Source organism: Notamacropus eugenii, chromosome 5, assembly GCF_028372415.1.
Source record: "Notamacropus eugenii isolate mMacEug1 chromosome 5, mMacEug1.pri_v2, whole genome shotgun sequence".
In the NCBI taxonomy this organism is placed as follows: domain Eukaryota; kingdom Metazoa; phylum Chordata; class Mammalia; order Diprotodontia; family Macropodidae; genus Notamacropus; species Notamacropus eugenii.
The window spans coordinates 340783557-340803615 of record NC_092876.1 but is presented as its reverse complement, the minus strand read 5'-3'; the positions used below and the strand labels follow the sequence as shown (position 1 = coordinate 340803615).

The 20059-nt window shown below is 41.1% G+C and overlaps 2 protein-coding genes across 4 annotated transcripts in view; one reads left to right on the top strand and one right to left on the bottom strand.

Annotated features, from left to right (window-relative positions):
- SEC22A (SEC22 homolog A, vesicle trafficking protein) overlaps nt 1-16312 on the top strand; it is a 143709-nt gene extending 127397 nt beyond the window's left edge. The window contains exon 9 of one of the 2 annotated variants that reach the window (XR_011967960.1): nt 945-1859. The gene's annotated coding sequence lies outside the window, so the exon portion shown is untranslated. Of the gene's footprint in view, nt 1-944; nt 1860-13538 lie in introns of those variants that run through there. The other variant, XM_072613781.1, reaches the window with a different exon arrangement.
- The window catches only part of ADCY5 (adenylate cyclase 5), a 271850-nt gene that overhangs the window by 31738 nt on the left and 220053 nt on the right, over nt 1-20059 (bottom strand). For both annotated transcript variants that reach the window (XM_072613773.1, XM_072613774.1), the window contains exons 9-12: nt 18194-18216; nt 10839-10983; nt 8247-8344; nt 5530-5617 (exon numbers count right to left, since the gene is read on the bottom strand). In XM_072613773.1, coding sequence (XP_072469874.1) covers nt 5530-5617; nt 8247-8344; nt 10839-10983; nt 18194-18216 — 354 coding nt within the window. The remainder of the gene's footprint in view (nt 1-5529; nt 5618-8246; nt 8345-10838; nt 10984-18193; nt 18217-20059) is intronic.

The window sequence follows — 20059 nt, the reverse complement described above, 5'->3', positions numbered from 1 at the left end:
TCTGTATCTCAAAGAGATAAGAACAAAAAGGAAAAAAAGACCTACATGTACAAAAATATTTATAGCAGCTCTTTGTGTGGTGGCAAAGAATTGGAAATTGAGAGATGTCCATCAATTGAGAAATGGCTGATCAATTTGTGGTATCTGACTGAGATAGAATATTATTGTGCTGTAAGGAATGATGAGCAGGATGCTCTCAGAAAAATCTGGAAAAATAAAATATTAAGAATTAAAAAAAAACCAAGCCTGGGTCCAAATGCAGTGTTCTTCCAAATACACCATGCTGGAATGTATCCTTATGTCAGAAGGAATTTCACTGGCACAAAAGGAAGAACCAAAGGATTGCAGATCTAGAGCTGAAAGGGACCTCAGAGTCTAACCCCATCATTTTAGAGAGAAGGAAATGGTAGCCTAGAGTTGAAATAATTGGCCCAAGGTCTTACAGATAATAAGCACCAGAGGTGGGATTTACTTCTCTATGGATTTTTAAAGCAACCTGGACCATCCAAATTATTCTAAAATGGTCCTTCTAAATCAGGAATTTTTAACCATTTTTGTGCCTCTGACTGTCTGGTGCAGCACATGGACCTCTTTCACAGAATAATGGTTTTAAATGCATAAAATAAAATACATAGGAATGCAAAGGAAACTGATAATGCTGAAATAAAATTTACCAACATAAAACAGGTTCATGGAATTTTAAGAACATATGTTCTAAATAAAGGCAGAGTTATTAGCTACATGCTCAATTAAGGTTTATCATGGCTACCATATTAATTCAGTGTCAGATTTATAAACTGTTTGTTTGGATGCTTAATAACCCACTGGGAGGCCCTTATGTAATCCATCTGCATGATATATTTATGCCTGTTTTATAGGACTGACAATATTATTTTTATCTTAAATAGTAGAGGTTTATAGCTGTTGTACCTTTGTTTCTCTAGCAAATGGCTGGTAAATGTGATTTATTTGATGCTGTGACCCTGATCAGAAACTCAACTCCCAAGTAGAACATTTTTCCAATGAGAAAATTCAGTTTGCTTTAGGACTAACATCTGCTTGAAGATGGAGTTTCCAGAAATGTTATTACGGAAAAAAGGTGAGGGTTGCCTTCATGTCCTGATGGGTCAGCATGCTTAAGAGCCTTCAGGGAGCTTAAAGTAGGAGGGGTAGTATTTAGTCTTCCTTGAGCCATATCGTCTGCTCCTGTGAAGAGGAGGAACCAAGGATGACCCATTTCAAGGAGTTTCAAAGGCCAAGTTTATTCCTGGACACAAGTTCCCCTGACCAGGTTGTCTGGTGGTCCAATGGATGGAGTGCTGGGTCTGGAGTCAGGATGACCTGAGTTCAAATTCAGCCTCTGACACTTACTCGTCCTGTGGCCATAGGCAAGTCATTGAACCTCTTTGCCTTGGTTCCCTCATCATTAAGACGGAGCTCATAATAGCACCTACCTTTCAAAGCTGTCATGGGGATCAAATGAGATATTATTTGTGAAGCATTTAAGATGATGCCTAGTAGGTACTTAATAAGTGTTTGTTTTCTCCCTTTCTTCTTTCCTTCCTCTCTCTATCCTCCCTGCCCTCCCCCCACCCCTAGCTTTTCCCTCAGCCTCTTAGAGAATGGAGATAGGCCATTGTCACTGTCCTCTCTGCTGTTCCCATCTAAGTCCCAGCCTGGATTTCCTTCACCTAAGCTAACAGTCATTCATTGTTCTATCCTGCCGACCCTTACAGCCTCATGTCTCAAGAGCAAGGTGGCGTGGTGAGAAACAACCAGAGTCAAATGAAATCCATTTGGTTAGGAATGTTTTTCTTTTTTTCCCCTTTTTTATGAAAATTCTGAACTTAAGGGAAAAGCTTAAGCACTTACCATGTGCTTAGCACTGTGCTAAGCATTTTACAAACATGATCTCATCTGATCATCAACTTAACCAACACGTAAATGACTATTTCCAGAAACAAGTAGAAGAGGATAAGAGGATTGCACATGAAGCTGCAGATCTCTATTACATACAGCTTGCTTTTCTTTCAAAGGATACCATAAATTCAGCACTATTTTCAAAACCGACCTGCTTGTCTGTTTCCTGTGGATGGTCATTCTGTTCTCTTCTATCCATGTTTTTTTAAAATGGCTCAATGACTAATAGAAATAGAATGCTGGACTCCAAGCCAGAAAGAGCTGGTTCAAATCCTTCCTCAGACGTTAAATTGTGGCGTGATGCTAGGCAAGTCACCTAAGCATTCTCGTCCATACTTTCCTCATCTGTAAAATGTGGGAGTTGGGCTCCATGTCCTCTAGAATCTCTTCCGGCTCTTAACATCTGCTATCCTCTCAAAGAGTACTAGAAAATATCAGTTCCACTTTGAACTTAGAATTTCACTAGGTAGGGTTGGATTGGTTTTTTTTAGTTTCAATTTCCATTTTTTTAAAAGATGACAGAGTTCAGCTAAATAATGTTTTTTTAAAGACCATTTTCATCATGTTGCATTTTTGCAACGATAAGCATCAATCAGTTAAGGCTGTGTAGTTTTGAGAAAAGAAGGCTGTATGGTGACTTGATTGTGATCTTCAAGTGTATGTCAATGGATCAGTGTTACATGTAAACAGAATTCTACAGTCATGTGGTCCTTGCTGTATCAGTGCAGACCACAGACCCATCCGTGCCTTCTCATCCTGTGCAATCCTCATCTACGTCTTTCCAGCAGTCTACCATGGGGGACGCAATTTAATTTAATAGGTATTTACTAAGTGTTTACTGTGTGGTAGGTACTGGGCATAATTCAGTATTTCAGTGGATGTCTTCTAGTGGTATGCTCTAACAGTGTTGATTTCAACCCATTCAACCTTCTCTTGGTCCAAGAATATAAAGTCAAAACATTCTGAAACCTTTTCTCCATTATGAATAATTATTTTTTTTGCCATGCCATGGGCATATGACCTCTGAAGTCACAATGATTGTTTCAAATCAAAAAATGATTAGAATAAGTTTAAACAATGTAGCCATTGAAAAACTGAGAGATTAGATAAGGTGAACACTGAGGTTACTTCATTTCAGTTGTACTTCTTGGCCTAGTACCTATGTACTTTCAAGGTCAGGAGGTGAGGACACTGATAGACCAGTTTTGCTCTAAGACTGTCCACTTGTTACCTTGTGTTCTTGATAAATAACTGAGTCCCCTCCTTTTCTAAGCTTCTGTGTCTTTGATCACTGTTTTGTCACTTTTCATAGATTTTATCATTAGAAATACACTTCAGCCTGCTCATACCTACCATACATTTTTCCATTGTCTTTCTGAGTCACCTGTGAGTCATATTCTTCTGAAGTCCTGGTGTCCTACAAGTCACAACCATCCAGCATCACCAGGAAAAAGGGAATCGTAAACAGATGGATGGTATTTTGTAGCTATAAACAACTTGAGACTATAGAAAGTATTACTAAATTTGATCTTGCCACCCAATTCTGGACCTTGCAAATTGTCCACCTAGGACACTTGTCCAACATATACATTTGTTGTTGTTTAGTCATTTTTCAGTTGTGTCCAACTCTTCGTGGTCCCCTTTTGGGGGTCTTCTTGGCAAACGTACTGGAGTGATTTGCCATTTCCTTCTCCAGCTCATTTTATAGATGAGGAAACTGAGGCAAATAGGGTTAAATGACTTGCCCAGGTTACACAGCTAGAGTCTGAGGCCTGATGTGAACTCAGGAAGAGGAATCTTCCTGACTCCAGGCCTGGCAATCTATCTACTATGCCACTTAGCTGCCCACATACTGGTGGACTAACTCCATGGTTCTGGCAAGAAAGGCTAAGCCAGTGTCTTTTAAGTGGCCATAGATCTCAATGGGGAGAACTCATCTCCCCAACCCCCTGCCCCCAGGTTCCATGCAATCAACACAATGACATCTGCATACAGGAGCATCTGGAGAACTTTTCCACTGATCAAGAATTCTTCCTTTTGCTTGAACCATGCACAGTGAACACTTGTGACATGACAGGTCCACGACACTGGTGAACACCTGGTGAGCATCTGTTTGTCACCTTGTTTGATAGCACTTCATAGCGGATCATTGAACAAAATCAACTCTGCAGCAGCAATCTGTCATGTAATCTATGATCTTAACATATGCAAGGAAGTCTCTTTGTTTGAGGAGAACCTTCAAGGCTGCATTCTGCTTTAAGTGAACAATTTTTATTTTATTGTATTTTTTGGTGAAGAGGAATCAAGAAGCAGTAGATACAACTGAATCCTGTGTGTGTGTGTGTGTGTGTGTGTGTGTGATATGCACATGTATAAATAAATAAATAGATAGATAGATATTATACCTCTCTGTCAAATGCGAAAGGTTTCAATGAGGGGAACGTTGAGTAGTAGTTCCTCATGTCCCCAGAAGGAGCAGAAACGAGCACATGAGAGACAGCACTGTCTGGTGAGCCAGGAGAACTGGGTTCTACTCCAACTGTTAAAGGTTCAGAAGAACTTTCTGGCAGTGCAGGAAGTGAGAATCTGGACCGTGAGGATGTGAGGAAGCCTCTTCCCTATTGCTTTGTTGTTGTTGCTTTTACAAGAAGGATTCTACTGAGATATAATTCCTGAGTGGCCAGAGGCAGGAGGTGGGAAATACTATCCCAGTGTTCCTTACTAGATTTTCTATACAACTAGAGAAATGGATGGAGAAATGCCCAAGACCAAGGAAGGTAGGGGGGTGGGCCATGAGTACTCCTCTCATTGGATGGTGCCATGTTCTTGGGTTGGACCTCTCTGCAGCTGGCCTTATGCTGCTGCTGTCATCAGGGACTGAGAGATTTAACCCTAAGACTGTAGCAGAAGAGGATATTTTTTAGAAGGCAAGCTTCTCCCTCTCCTCAGAAGCAAAAAGAAAAAGTGGTTTACAACCCAGAAGAGATAGGAAGCTATGATACCATGACTAGATAATCTCTCATGTCCCTTTCAGCTTTATATTCTTTGAACCTGTGTGACCTGGAGACTCTGTTTGGGACATTGATGGCATCTGGGGCAGACAGCTTTATACATGTACTTTGGGGACCTTCCTTTCCATCTCCCACTAAGGCTGAAGGATCAGAACTTACCAGACCCTGACTATGGCAAATGCATTCAGAATTCACTTCTTCAATATTCCTGACACATGAAAATCTTCCACAGATGGGTCCAAAGGAGAGGCAGAAGTGATGTATTCTTGTCAGGGTCCAAATGTGCTTTCTTTACAAACAGGCCCAAAATAAAATATCCCAGCTCTCCTCCACCGATCAGCCCTTCAATCTTGCTCCTTAACAATGACAACTACAGAACTGTGACCACAATGCTACTCTCTACTTCCTGTGCTCTGTTCTAAGAATAATTTTGAATCAAGAAGCACCAGCTCCAGGAAGTTGGGATAGATACTGGGGACAACCCTATGCCCAGCAAACCAGAACCAGGGCCTCCTCTGTCTTTTCTTTGTCTACATCAAAAGCATTATAGACTCTTGAGTGCAAAAGAGGCCAGGAGAAAGTTTGCTTCCTTACTCACCTTGACACAGGAGTAGATCACGGAGACAAAGACCACTATGGTCAACAGCAGGAAACACGTCAAGTAGAAAGCCAGCATAAACATGGAGCTGGAAGCAAAGAGAAAGTTGGAAGGATTCCTGGACAATCTGGGAGAAAAAAACTAAGGTTTCCTTCAATAAGGTAGGAAAGGGCAGTTACTCTGGCTTTCAGGAAATAGGTAATTTCCATATCCAGGCTTCTAAAGGGAAGCACCTCTGTAGCCTTGTGGTACATTAATTAGGCTATTCAGAGAGGTTCTATCTAGTATAAAGGGAAGGACATATTACACATTATTAATTTTAAAAGAAGAACTATGGACCACAGCTTTTTTTTTCTGGATCCAGGATTCTGAACTGAAAATGTCCTTGTAGGTAAAAATTTGGGATGATTTCTAAGAGAATTTTGACACCGAGTTTCTCCATTTCCTCTGAATGCACTTTGTGATGATCACTAGGGCTCAAATTCAAACTTGCAAACAGATTCAGAAAATCTCTTCTTCCAAAAAAATGATATTTCTTTCTTAAAATGTACCCGGTGTTCTTGTTAAATTTCCTGATCACTTAGAAGCAGCAAAGGCCTATAAGACTAGGACCTAGGCCCTAGTGTTGAGTAACAGATTTTCAACATTTTAACCATTTTTACTTGATTAATTTTTATTCATACAACCATTCCTTCACTCATAAATGCATTTATTAAGTACCTATTATATGTTATGTACTGTTAGGTATCGGGGATATAGAGACAAAAACAGAATAATTCTTGTCCTAAGAAAGCTTAAATTCTGGGGCGGGGGAGATGGGGAGACACATGATACAGACACATAAGTAAATAAAATATACACAAAGTAAATTAAAAAGTAACAGGAGGGAGCAACCTAATATCAGGGGAATCAGAAAAAGCCTCACAGAGGAGGGGGCATCTGAGCTAAGCCTTGAAGGGATCTGAGGTGAGGAGAGACTGCATAACAGAGATAGCCTATGCAAAGTCAAAGAGGGATGGAATGTTGTACGTGGGGAATGTGGCAAGTAGCCCTGTTTGTCTGGAAAATGGTTGTTTTATTTATTCTTCCCTTAAAATATGTAGAAATATATTTTCTTGACTTCGTAAAAAATTACAAAAATTAATGGATTAAAAAAATTTCAGCAATTTTTGGAAATGTGCTGTACTGTCTCATACTGGCAGTCTTTGGTGATGGGGTGGGGGAGAAGAGGAGACTCTGCTGGCATCTGTCCATGGTGCTAGGATACGGACTAGAGACCCACATATCTGTGGGGAAGAGTGAGGATCTGCTAAATCCATCCCCTCCCATTGTCTCCTAATTCCTATGACAAGTGAAAATAATATTTCATCTTCCTTGTTCCAAGTCCAATTTCTAAGAAATCCTATTTCCATTTTTTTTCCACTTCAATCACAACCTTTCAACAGGAAATAGCCTTTGGGTTAGAGCTCTCCACACCTCTCTCCTTCCTGTCCCTTTCAAAGGGAAATCACAACTATAGATGATAGATACCAGCCTGCCTAAGCCTGGGGGGAATCCCCAGGGAGGGAAAATAATGGTAGCAAGTGCATTTCATTTTTGAATTGTCAGTCTCTCCACATATGGTGAACAAAAATAAACAAAAAACCACACCTTTAAAGTTTTCTGAAATTTCTTTGCTTTCAATAACAGAAGATTGGGCCCAGGGAAGTTAAGTATTGTTTGCTAGATTAAAGGAAAATGAAAGCCTCGCTGAGAAAGGGAATGCTCAGCAGCTATTTAAACCAGGTATTTGTTCCAACCTCCTCCAAGTGCCTGCACTTAACTGTCTCAAACCAACGAAGGGAAAAAAGAAATTCTTTAAACAGGGAAGAAACACTTTTGAAAGTAGATATTTAAGCTTCCCTAGAGGGGAGATTTGTGAGAGAATAACTTCAGTCAATTCTAGTGCCACAAGCTGCTGCCAGAGGATAAAATGACATCAGCTCCACTTGGAAACTGAGGCAGCCCAATGCATCGATCTTTGTTACTGCAGAAGCAGATAAAGGTTTTTGGAGTAATTAATGATGTGCAAGTATACACAAAAGGGGGGACTTCATATGCATATACAATGTGAGGTTCTGACTTATATTACAATAACTTATTTCCTTTTAACATTTCTGATAGCAGTAGTGACTTCATTACAGTATAGACAAATATGGAAGCAGTGAACCACTACACAAGTGGATGTCCCGTTAATGACCTGGATGAATGTTTAGTGTGACTAAATGTGAATAAAGGGCCTGGCATTTAAACTTACATACCACATCTCAGACATGAGTCAGTGTTTTCCCCTTTTAAAGAATCCGCTACATTGAGAAACCTTACACTTAACTCCATGACCCATGACCATGACTCTACTAGGATCATAGACTTAGAGCTGGAAGGGACTTTAGAGGTCATTAAGTCCAACCCCCTCGTTCTGTAGATGAGAAAACTGAGGTCCAGAGAAATGAAGCCACTTGTCCTGGGTCACAAAGCTAGTAAATGTCTGAGGCAGGATTCAAATTCAGGTCTCCAGAGTCCAACAGGAGCCCATAGCTGTCATATGATGACATCATAGAGTAAATCTTGTTTCTGGACCTAAACTTTGCTTTGTTGGTTAGAGAAACAAGTGTACCTACCCTTCTGAGGCCAGGGATGCTTGCAATTATGAAGAGTAGGGCAGAGGAAGTACTCACTGTGGCATGATGGTGATCTGGACAAAGCAGATGAAGAGGAAGACGAGGGAGGCACAGGCCACGTAGGCACCGAAGCGGTCATCCACCTGCTTGGAGTACTGAGAGGAGGAGAGGGAGAGGTTTGGAATCAGTCAGCACCGAGTGAATGATTCCTTCCGACAAGCCCCTCTTGGGCCACATCAGTTTACACTGCCAGAGTAAATACCCTGCCAACACCACTAGATGGGGATAAACCAACCAGGATTGGTGAAGAGGTCTCAGAGGGGGATAAACCAACCCAGACTGGTGAAAAGGTCTGGGAGGGGGATAAACCAACCCAGACTGGTGAAGAGGCTGGGAGGGGAGAGGAAGAAGAGTTCTTCCCAAATAATTTAGAATTTAAAATGCTTATTAGTTTGGTAAGCCCTGAAGGCAGAGTCTGTCTAATGCCCATTCTGTAACTTACTCTACCCACAAGTAGAAAGTTAATGAATCAAAGGAGTAAAATTATATAATGGAGGGTATACCTCCAGTGTGACCTTTGACAAGGTATTTCATTTCTGAATCTCAATTTCTCCATCCATAAAATGAGCCTGTTAAACCAGGTTTCTCAGTAAGGTCCCTTTTGGTTCTAATATTCTCTTCACATTATTAGTACCATCTCTGGGAGATGCAATGTGGCACAGCTGGGAGAGAGCTAGCCTCTGAGGCAGGAAGACCCACATTCAAGGCCATTCTCTTACAGTAATGGCTGGGTGACACTGGACAAATCACTTAACACCTCAGTGCCTCCCAAGCAACTCTCCAAGGCCATAAGCTGTACTGTAGATGCACTTGGGTAGAGAGTTTTCTCACTGGAAATTTCATACACCAATAAAATCATAGTCTGGGGCCAAAAAATTATGACTGAGAATTATCTTGGCTCAGATTTGAGCCTTTTGCCTTCCCTGTAGCTCTAGACCACACTAGCCCCTTGTTCAGTTTTCCTCTCCTCTCTCACTGTGGCCTACCTGTAGCTAAAAAGAACATGACACATGCAGATTTAGAAAAATCTCCATCCCAAACGTGCATGTGGATTATTTGTGCCTGACCTGTGGTAGAACCTTCTGAATTTATGTTGGTTTGATCAACCAGTCACACACACTGTATGTTGACCCCCTACATCGTGATGCCATTTTGGTCCTCTTCAAGTACAAACGACAACAATGACCCCTGGGCCCCACACAGGACTCACTGGGGACCTCGGGACATATGCATGTACCAGGAAGAGAAGGATAGTCCTCAAGCTCAAGTGTTTGAAGAATATTAACCAGAGGATTTCTGACTTCTCCCTCTCAGAGAGCACTTTGTTCTCTAACAGTCACATGAGAGCAAAACAAAACAAACTCCTGGACAGGAAGAACCAGGAGCAGTGTAAGCTCATGACAGTGACAATCCACAGGGCTGCAAAAGCCTTTTCTCCCAGAGCCCATTCTCCTCCGCTCATTTGTTTTCTCCAGCCAACTCCTGGTGATCTGCATGAATAAGGCTAATTCCTATTTTTAGTCACTGCCCCTCTCTGGTCTAAACCGTCTCATCTTTAAAATACAGGAATTGAATTAGATGATCCCTGATGTCCCTTCCAGTTCTAATACTCTGGGATTCTATGATTAATCATAAAAATTTACATGGCACTTGACCTTTTCAAAGCACTTTCAAAAGCTGTCATCTAATTAGATCTTTACCACAACCCTGTGATGTAGGGAGAATAGGTATTTTGCCCAATTTACAGATGAAACAACGGAGGTCAGAAGAGGCTAAGTGACTTCTCCCCAAATAGAGCTAATGGGCTAGACTAGTCAGAAATAGAACCCAGGCCTCCACCTTCCTAGACCAGGCTCTTTCCATTTTTATCAACTGGCTATTGCTGCAGGCTAAGCTAATGGTGTAGAACTCTTGGCACATAGAATCCCAAACAATGGATAATCCAGAAGTAATTTGTTTTGGCACTGGGAAGCATAAAGGTTTTTCCAAAGTAGATCTATCTTCCTAATTAAGTACTCCTCAGTTGAACACTGAAGTGAGTTTACATTCCTGGGTGCATACCAGCTCACAAGGGGAGGCCATTTGGTGTTGTAGAAAGAACGTGGGATAGGAGTCAGGAAACCTGGGCTTTGGTCCTGGCTCTGCCACTACGTATCTTTGGATCTGTGAACTCCACTTCTCTGGGGTCTCAGTTTCTTCAACTACAAAAATGAAAGGCATAGAACAGATGGCCTCTCAGGTCCCTTGTATCTCTCTTGTTCTATTATTGTACTTAGCCAGAAGAATGTTGGGTGGTACAATTCCTTAATAACATAATATCTAACAAATAAAGCCTATAAAATTCCTCTTATATTCTCCAATTTTTGGCTGTCCCTATTTCACAGGTGGAAAAACTGAGGTCAAGAAAAGGGACCTCACCTACTTTACCTGAATTTTTCTCCAGAGATTTAATACTTAAAGTCAGTGACTAGTAGTAAACTAGTTAGTGTTCAGGCTGAGGAGAGGAATTCATGCTTGGGTTTTGAGCTCTACCCCCCTGGAACTGGTTCCCCCACCCCAAATCCCATTGTCTACCCAGGACTAGGTTACCTTTTTCTCTAAGTCAGGCTCTCTGAAAGTTAAGAGGAACTTCCGAACGTGTTCTGACCTCAGTCGATCAATGCTTCTCGCATCAATAGCCCGACCCAGGAACTCATCCACCTCATCCTCGGGGTTCAAGTTTTCTTGGGTGTTCCTGGGGGGAAAGGGGCACAGACCCAAGACAGATACACCACCCAGGGAGAAGTTACATTAGTGGGAACATGTGCTCTTGTTTCTGGACCAAGTCCTGGAGATGAAGCATGGGGGAGGGAAGGTGAGGCAGAGCAAGGCAGTGAGGTCAAGTTCAAATAGAAACAGGGGCCATTAGGTCATACACGAGTCCCCAAGGGAATGCATATTGTCTTAGAAAAACACATATTAATATCATCTATGTTTTATTGCATTTTATTTACTTTTAATTTTAGTTATTTAAAAAAAATGAAAGAAAATTTAACTTTTAAAAAATATTTTAATTATTTGTGAAAATATTTCCCAGTTATATTTTAATCTGATTCAGGGAGGATTGAGGGTCACATGAGAGTGTTTGACACCTCTGGAATGGACTGTACTTTTATGAAGACAATGGAAACTTGAAGGGTGTGTAATACCAAAATCACAGCCATCCCCTAACTGACTATTATCACAGGGGAAGGTAGAGGGGAAGAAGCACAGGCTACTGAAATCCTTAGAAAATCCAAACCTGTCATTTTTTCACCCATACAGGTTGTGTCTCACATAAGGGCAACCTGACAGGCATTAATCAGAACCTTGAAAAGCAAATAACTTTAAGGATGGTCATTCCCATCACAAAAGGTTCAGTCACTTTACAAAAAAGGTCTCACTGTAGATTTCCTTTGACCAGATAGCTTCCTGGGTCTGCCTGGTAACTCAATTTACAAAAATCTGACTTCTGTGCAACTTTTAAATGAACAAGTCCATCTTCCTAAAGTAAGCGACACTTGTAATCTGTAACCCTCACCATACAGTCAACCCTTCAGCCTGTTTAGGGGGAGAAGGGAAAGAAGTAGGAGGGTGGGAGTGGTTCAGATGAACTGAAGGGAAAAGGGGACTGAAGCCAGGAACTGAGAAAAAGGAGCAAAACTCAACCAGTTTCTTGTTTTCCAACCACAAACTGTACACTGACGGTTTTTTTGTAGCCCAAGGCTATAGCTCTTCAGAGCTCAGTTTCAGTGACCAAATTACCCAAACCTTTGCCAGGAACTGAATGCCATCTTTCCCCCACTTGCTAATTCTTCCTCATTTTCTGTTCCCCGCCCCAGAGCATCACATCATTTATATTCTCCAGCAGCAAAAGACTTTGAGTCTCAATGCCCAATCAAATAAGTCCTGTTCCCCCAAAATAGGGATGTTTAGTATGTCCGGTAGTTTCCCTGAAGGAGAGTCAGGACCTTCCAGTAATTTCTTGTTGCCAAGGGGAAGGAGCTTAGCCAACTCTCTGAGGAGGAGATGAAATGGGCTGCATTCTCAGTGGGGGTCCCCATCACTCTAAGGGTGGAGAGATGGTCACATGTTGGAGAGGTTATAAAACACATTTGTCAATTAGGTAGAAGTCAGACTGCAGGGGAGGGAAGGGGAAGAGTTGGGATCTTAACCTAGAGACTTGTTAAAAAAAACTTCTTTTTAAAATTTTTATAAGTATTTCAACATGGTTGGTTGCCTTTGTCATCCTTTGCATTTTATGAGTTAAAAAAATCAAACCATCATCCTGAGAAGTCAATAGGGTTTTCCCTGACTGCCAAAGAGATCCATAACACAAAAAAGAGTAATAAACCCTGACTGATGTCATTACCACTTGGTGATTCCATAAACATTGCTTTCTAGAATAATCTAACTAGAAGGGGCTGGAATGAGCTGATAGGGCTGGCTGTTTGGAAAGCTGAGCTGAATGTGGCTTGACCCTTGACTGGCCTTTTTAAGGGCATTTCTTTACCTCCTATATAGGTTACTTTTCCTTATCCCCATCCCCCATTCTTAGCTATCCTTTTCATCCCATATTGGAAAGGGCACTCTGAAATCAGAGGACCCGGGTTCCAATGCTGATTCCAAAACTTTCTACCTGTATGACCTTGGAGAGTCTCTTGAACCTACCCAGGCCTCTGTTTCCTTAACTGTAATACGAGGAAATTGGACCAGACCATCTCTGAGGTCCTTCTGGCTCCAGTCCTATGATCCTCAAGACCCTCTGATGCACCCTTCATCAGTCATGGATTGGACAGGCCTCTCCCTGCTAGGATTCTCAGATCAGCTATTTTTCTTAACCCTGTTCAGCCCCAGGTCACATACTGGGTAGAGAGAAGGAAGACCCACTTAAGAACACAAGGTGAATCTATCCTAATACAAGTACTTCACCAAATCCTAGAGTCCTGCTGGGCCCTTTAAACTGGGACAAGGAGTTGACCAGAAATTGAAAGGAGGGCACACCATTACATTATTCACAAGAAGAGGAGTTTCCTCTATTCAGCATTGCCAGATATCCTGGATAAAAATTTGGTAGAAAGAACATTTAACTCATTGAGGTTCCTCTTCTATAAAATGAGGAATGAACCCCAAGGCTTGAGTAGTCCCTTGGCTTCACAATTCTCTTTGAATGCCCTGTTTTGATCATTTCGGGACACCTCACGGTCTTGCGTTTGGGCCTGATCAAATACCAGCACTAAATAGTACCAATCAATACTTCCTCTCTTCCAGGTTTTCATATAAGGATGCTCCTTTATTCTTCTAACATAAAGCCTGTTCATCCTAGCTGTGATGAGAGATTGTTGGGGTTTGAGACTGGCCCTCGTGTGGGTCACCTGGAAGGAGGTATTTGGCAATAACAGACTGCACTGGAAGAAAAGAGGTTGGAGGTGTACACCTTTTGACACAAGTGATGGACTCAAATGGCAGTATGACCCATATGGTTTTTGGACATGGTCAAATGGGAATTTGTTTTGCTTGATTATGTATATTTGTTTTAATGGCTTATTTGTTTCCTTGCGGGGGAGGTGGATAGGTGGGAAGAAGAAAAACCAAATCCTTGCCATTTTTTTTTAATCAATTGGAGTTAAGTGACTTGGCTAGGGTCACACAAGTAATCTCTGAGACTAAATTTGAACTCGGGTGCCCCTGACTCCAAGGTCACTGCTTTATCCACCTAGCTGCCCCCAATACTTGACAATTTCAAAAAAAGTTTATAAGAAGAAAGAAAAGGGGCTGGTTGCATACGTGCTGCTTTATACTCCTTAGTTCTGTTTTCCTTCTATGACTGAATACTGTCCTAGAGGTGCTATATTCCCAGTGTGGATTTTGTCTGGGGGGGGAGGGGACACAGAGGGAAACCTCTGACTTCATCTGAGTTGAAGAACTCTTGGTGTGGAAAATCTCTCCACTGATGCAGACCTGTAACATTTTGGTCATTTATAATCTTAGAGAGTTTCCTGGGAACACTGAAAAGTCTTGCCAATGGTCACACAACTAGTATGTGTCAGAGGCAGGACTCGAACCCTGATCTTCCTGACTCTACCTACTACTCAACACCTTTGTTCTCTCTACACACTGCTCGTTGGCAATTTCACCTGCACAATTCAGTTCAACAATCACTTATTAAGTCATGGTATTGGCTTCTAGGCAGATGATTCCCAAATCTTCATCTTGGACTTCCAGCTCTATCCTGGACTCTGATTCCACATTTTCAACTATTTGCTCGCTTTCTCTACTTAGCTGTCCTAAAATTTTAAATTTAGGGATAGAGATAGAGACTATGGACAACTGGAAGGTTCAGTAGATAGAGCACCAGGCCAGAAGACAAGAAGACTCATCTCCTTGAGTTCAAATCTGGCCTGAGACAGCCCTGTTTACCTCAGTTTCCTCATCTGTCAAATGAGCTGGAGAAGGAAATGGCAAACCATAGCAGCATCTTTGCCAAGAAAACCCTAAATGGAATCATGAAGAGTCAGACATGATTGAAAATGACTGAACTGTTGTTCAAGAGAACGAGACTAAACCAACAGGGACTACCTAAGTGAGGAAACTCCCTTGACTGAAATTGTCCTGATTAGAACATTAGATTAACTGACTCACCCTGGCCAGTAGGTATCAGAGGCAGAAAATGAACTCGAATCCCAAAGCCCAGCTTTATCCATTAGGTTTCTTATCTTTAACTTAATATATCTAAAATTGATATCCTCATCTTTACCCCAAAACCTGCCTCTTCCTCACATTTCCTTATTTCTCATGATGTCACCATCCTTCCAGTCACCTGGTATCCATTCTTTATCTCCTCTCCTTCCATATGTGATCAAGTGACAAAGCTTGGTCCCATCGCTCAGAGCTCTTGCCTTTCTGTTTCTGCTCTAGTTACCACCCTTGGGCTATTATAAGAGCCTCCTGTCTCCATTTCTTCCTCAAGTTTTTCCCTCTCCAATTTACCCTATTGCAGCAGCCAAGGTTATCTTTCTAATCCACATGTTTGATGGCGCCATCCCCTCCATCTTATCTCTTGCCCTGGACTGTTTACTGAATAGAATATGGATTTTTTAGCCTGGTCTCAAACTTGCTTCAGTCTAACTTTCCAGTTCTATTTATCATAAGATCATAGCTCAGGAACTGAAAGGGACGTCAGAGGTCATCTGGTCTAACCCCCTCAATCTACAGATGAGGAAACTGAGATTCAGGGAAACAAAGTGACTTGCCCATGGTCATAAAGTATTAAATGTCAAGATTTGAACCTATTACTTCCGAATTTAGTGCTGGTGCTCTTTTGACTTCATGCCTATATGTGGAATAATATTATAATAATTAATAATAATAATAAATAGCATTTACACGATGCTTAAGGTTTGCAAAGTGTTTTACAAATATTATATTATTTTATTACAATAATCCTGGGAGGTGGTGCTATCATCATCCCCATTTGATGGATAAGAAAGCTGAGGTTGAGAGAATGAAGTGACCTGTCCAGAGTCACATAGCTAGTAAGTGTCTGAAGCTGGAACTCAACTCAAAATTCCCTGACTCCAAGTCTAATGCTCTATTTACTCTAGCACCCAGCTGCCTTTTTCCTCCAAGGGCCACTCTCATGCCATCTTTTCCATAAAACTTTCTCCATTTCTCCACGTTGACCATGACTAGCAGTGGTCTTCCTCTTCAAAGCTCTCAGGACAGTCTAACCTCCTCCATGCTCTTAATCCTATTCTAACTTATTTCCCAGGAATTTGTGTACATGATTCTACTAGACTGTAAGTCCCTTCAGGGCAGGGGTTATCATTTTTAAAAATGTATTTTTTATTGTGAACTTAAAAATCATCAACAAATATAAACTTGGCAATACACAAAAAAGGAAAACATGCAATTGCATATGAAATCATAAAGTTGTATTACATGCCATCTGTTCTTTAACAAGTAACACAATTGCCCTGTTCATGTGTCCCTTATGAACTTTTTTGTGTGTATTTTTAAAATATTTTATTGATTTAAAAAATTTATTTCTTTTCTCTTTTTGCATTGAGACTGCCATTTTTCATTTTTGTATCCCCAGGATCAGCACAAAGCCTTACTTGCAAACAGTAGTTGATGAATTCTTTAATATTTCACCAGGCTGTAATTTTCTCTGTAACTGTACTCCCTCTATTGACACAGATCCTAACGGCTCTATATCAATATTCCAGACTAGCATCATGCATGGAACATTGTACTTGGAGTCAGAAAGACCTGGGCTCAAATCCTGCCTTAGATATTTACTAGTTGTGCGGCTCTGGGCAAACCACTCAGCCTCTCTGTGCTACATTTACTCATCTGTGAAATGAGAGGTGGACTGGATGTCCTCTAAGGGGCCTCCCATGTCTAGATCTATGCCCCTATGTACTATTTCCACTGAAATATTCATAACCCTGCAGCTAATAATGAGAGTCTCTGTGCTTCAGCTAGCCACTTGATGAAAGATCTGCAATCCATCACTAGACTCATACTCAAAGATTTTCTAGGTTGGTAGGAACTGCCAGGGTTTATGCTCGGCTAGTTGAACTCAGGGGCACTTTCATGCCTCAATAAAGCACCACAGTGGGACTTTAGGGGTTGAATAAATGTCTTTTAGGTTGAATTAAATGGGAGATGGAGACTTCAGCCAAAAAAAGGGAACAGCATTAACCCTGTGGGCAATTATGCAAAGCCATGGTATCTGAAGGTATTGCTAACATATCTAAAGTTGTAATTCTAGGACAGACACTAATTTATGGGGGAATATATGAATCATAAGGCACAAAATTTGAGCTGGAGAGGTCATAGTGATCATCTGTTGGGAAAGAAAATTTACCTCCTTCTGAATTGTTAGTTAAAGACCAAGGAGATATTAATTGGCTAAATATATTAAAGGCCAGAACTTAACATTTAATATTATTAATTCATTTAATATAATAATCATTATATAATAATTAAATAAGACATAATATTATTAAAATAATAATTAATTTAATATAATAATAAATTGATATCTTAATATTAATAGAAATGTCAAAGATATGACTGGAACAGGAGTTCTTAACCTGGAGTCCATAAATCTGTTTTGAAAAAGTTTTGATAATGGAATTTCGATAATTGATCTCCTTCATAATCCTGTGTATTTTATTTTATGCCTTTAAAAACACTATTCAGAGAAGGAGTCCATAACCCAAATGAGCTAGAATCACAGCTAGAGAATTGTACTCATCCCTTCTTGGAAGTTGAGTGGATACTGGGCAATAGGAAGTCTTTTCTTCCTTGGGGATACAATCCAGGCTACTTCTTTCCTCCCAGCTGTCTGCCACTTTCTTTTTACTTCCCACTCAGCCAGAAGACCACGTGTAGGCAAGGATATGAATTAGGATTTAAATTTGAAACAAGATCCAGCATTGCTGATGTACACATTCAAAACACAGACCTCCCTAGAAAGACCCACTCCTCCCCCTGCCCTTGAACAGAATTTTAAATAGTCACTAAAGTCTGAAGAGTCAGGAATGCAAACCTCCCTTAAGGAGCAAAGGGATATACATGTTTAGGGGTCTTGAGGCCAAATGTTTTGTGGGGGAAGGGAGACGAATAGGAGCACGGCAGTTGCCTCGGCCCTCAGATGTCCTGCTGAGTGACTTAGCATAAGAGATGCATTTGGCCACTTCTAAGGGGTATGTTCCAGCGTGCTAAGATCTGTCTTTTCTCTGATCCTGTACATAGGCTCCCTGAAGGCTCATCTGAGATAACAGAGGGTAGGAAGAGAGTGTAAGTAGGAAAAGTCTTTCCTTGTGGAATTTTGGCAGTGGGGGGACAGTCATGGGACAGCTTAGAAGCGCTCCTGAGACTAGGATAAGAGAGGCAAAGAAAGTCATATTACTCACTTGTCCTTGGGGTCTTCAAAACCCTAAAAAAAGAGAAAGACAGAAGTGTAAGAACAAACCAAAGTAAGCAACAAAGGTACTGTGATGGGAGTGGGCACCAGTCTTCTGGTCTGCTTCTCTTTCTAGAAGCTTCACTAACAATGGATAGGGGGGCACAATAAAGATATAGACAGGAGGCAATTGTAATTTTGAAATAAAAATCATCAAATAAAAAAATCATTAAAAATGGATGGTATGGGGGCAGCCAGGTGGTACAGTGCTGATAGAGGACCAGCCCTGGAATCAGGAAGACCTGAGTTCAAATCTCTCCTCAGTACCACATCACACCTGTCAGATTGGCAAACATGACAGAACAGGAAGATGATAAATGTGGGAGAGTTGGAACACTAATACACTGTTGGTGGAGCTGTGAGCTCATCCAACCATTCTGGAGAGCGATTTGGAACTATGCCCAAAGGGCTACAAAAACATGCATACCCTTTGACCCAGCAATATCACTTCTAGGTCTGTATCCCCAAGAGATCATAAAAATGGGAAAGGGTCCCACATGTATAAAAATATTTATAGCAGCTCTCTTTGTGGTGGCCAAAAACTGGAAATCAAGGGGATGCCCATCAGTTGGGGAATGGCTGAATAAATTATGGTATATGAATGTAATGGAATACTATTGTGCTATAAGAAATGATGAACAGGAAGACTTCAGAGAGGCCTGGAAGGACTTATATGAACTGCTGCTGAGTGAAAGGAGCAGAACCAGGAGAACTTTGTGCACAGCAACGACCACAGTGTGCGAGAGTTTTTCTGGTAGACTCAGGACTTCATTGCAATGCAAGGACTTAAAAAAATTCCCAGTGGTCTTCTAAGGCAAAATGCCTTCCACATCCAGAGAAAGAACTATGGAATTCATTCACAGAATGTAGCAGATCATTGTGTGCATGTGTGTGTGTGTGTATGTGTGTATATGTGTGTGTGTGTGTGTGTGTGTGTGTATTGTGTGTGTATTGCGTTTTGGCTTGTTAGATGATTCCTCCCACTCATTTTAATTCTTAAACACAGCATGACTATAGTGAACATGTATTTAATAGGAATGTATGTGTAGAACCTATACAAAATTGTATGCCATCTTGGGGAGGGAGAGGGGAGAGATGAAAAATAATAATCTAAATTATATGGTAGTTATTGTAGAACACTGAAAATTAATAAAATTAATTTTAAAAAATCTGTCCTCAGACATTTACTAGCTGTGTGACCCTGGGCAAGTCACTTAATTCTAACTGCCTCAAACCGCCCCCCCCCCAAACAATGATACATTTTGAAGAAGAAAGGAAGAAGGAAAATGAGAAATGAGGAAAAGAGAAGGAAAAGGAAGAGAAAGAGAAAAAAGAGGAGAAAGGAGAATGAGAACAGGGAAAGGAGGAGATTGGAAAAGGAGGAGATTAGAAAAGGAGAACTAGTGTGGCTGCTGTGGGATGTGGGGTTGGGGAGAGGAGAATCAGGCTAATGTTCCCTGTTGACACATCATCTATCACGAAATTTTATGCCTATGTAACTATGTAATTCTGTGTAACTACCTTTGGCAAGAAGAGCTGCCCTGCATCTGCCCACATTTCCTGGTACAACTATCCTCTTATTGAACAGAATTTAATTTCCAGCCAGTTCAGGTCCCAGCTCCTGTGCCTCAAAAGCCCACCTTCTATTTCTCCAGATGGGCACTCAAGTCCCCATTTTCTGTTACTGGTGAAGATGTGTGAAGGGAAATCTTCCTTGAGACCCTTTGAAGACTGTAACCCTAGCTACTTGCAGCAACTTTCTTGAATTATCAAAGAGGAGTTGCCCTCCCAGTGCTTATGAAACAGTGAGACTGAA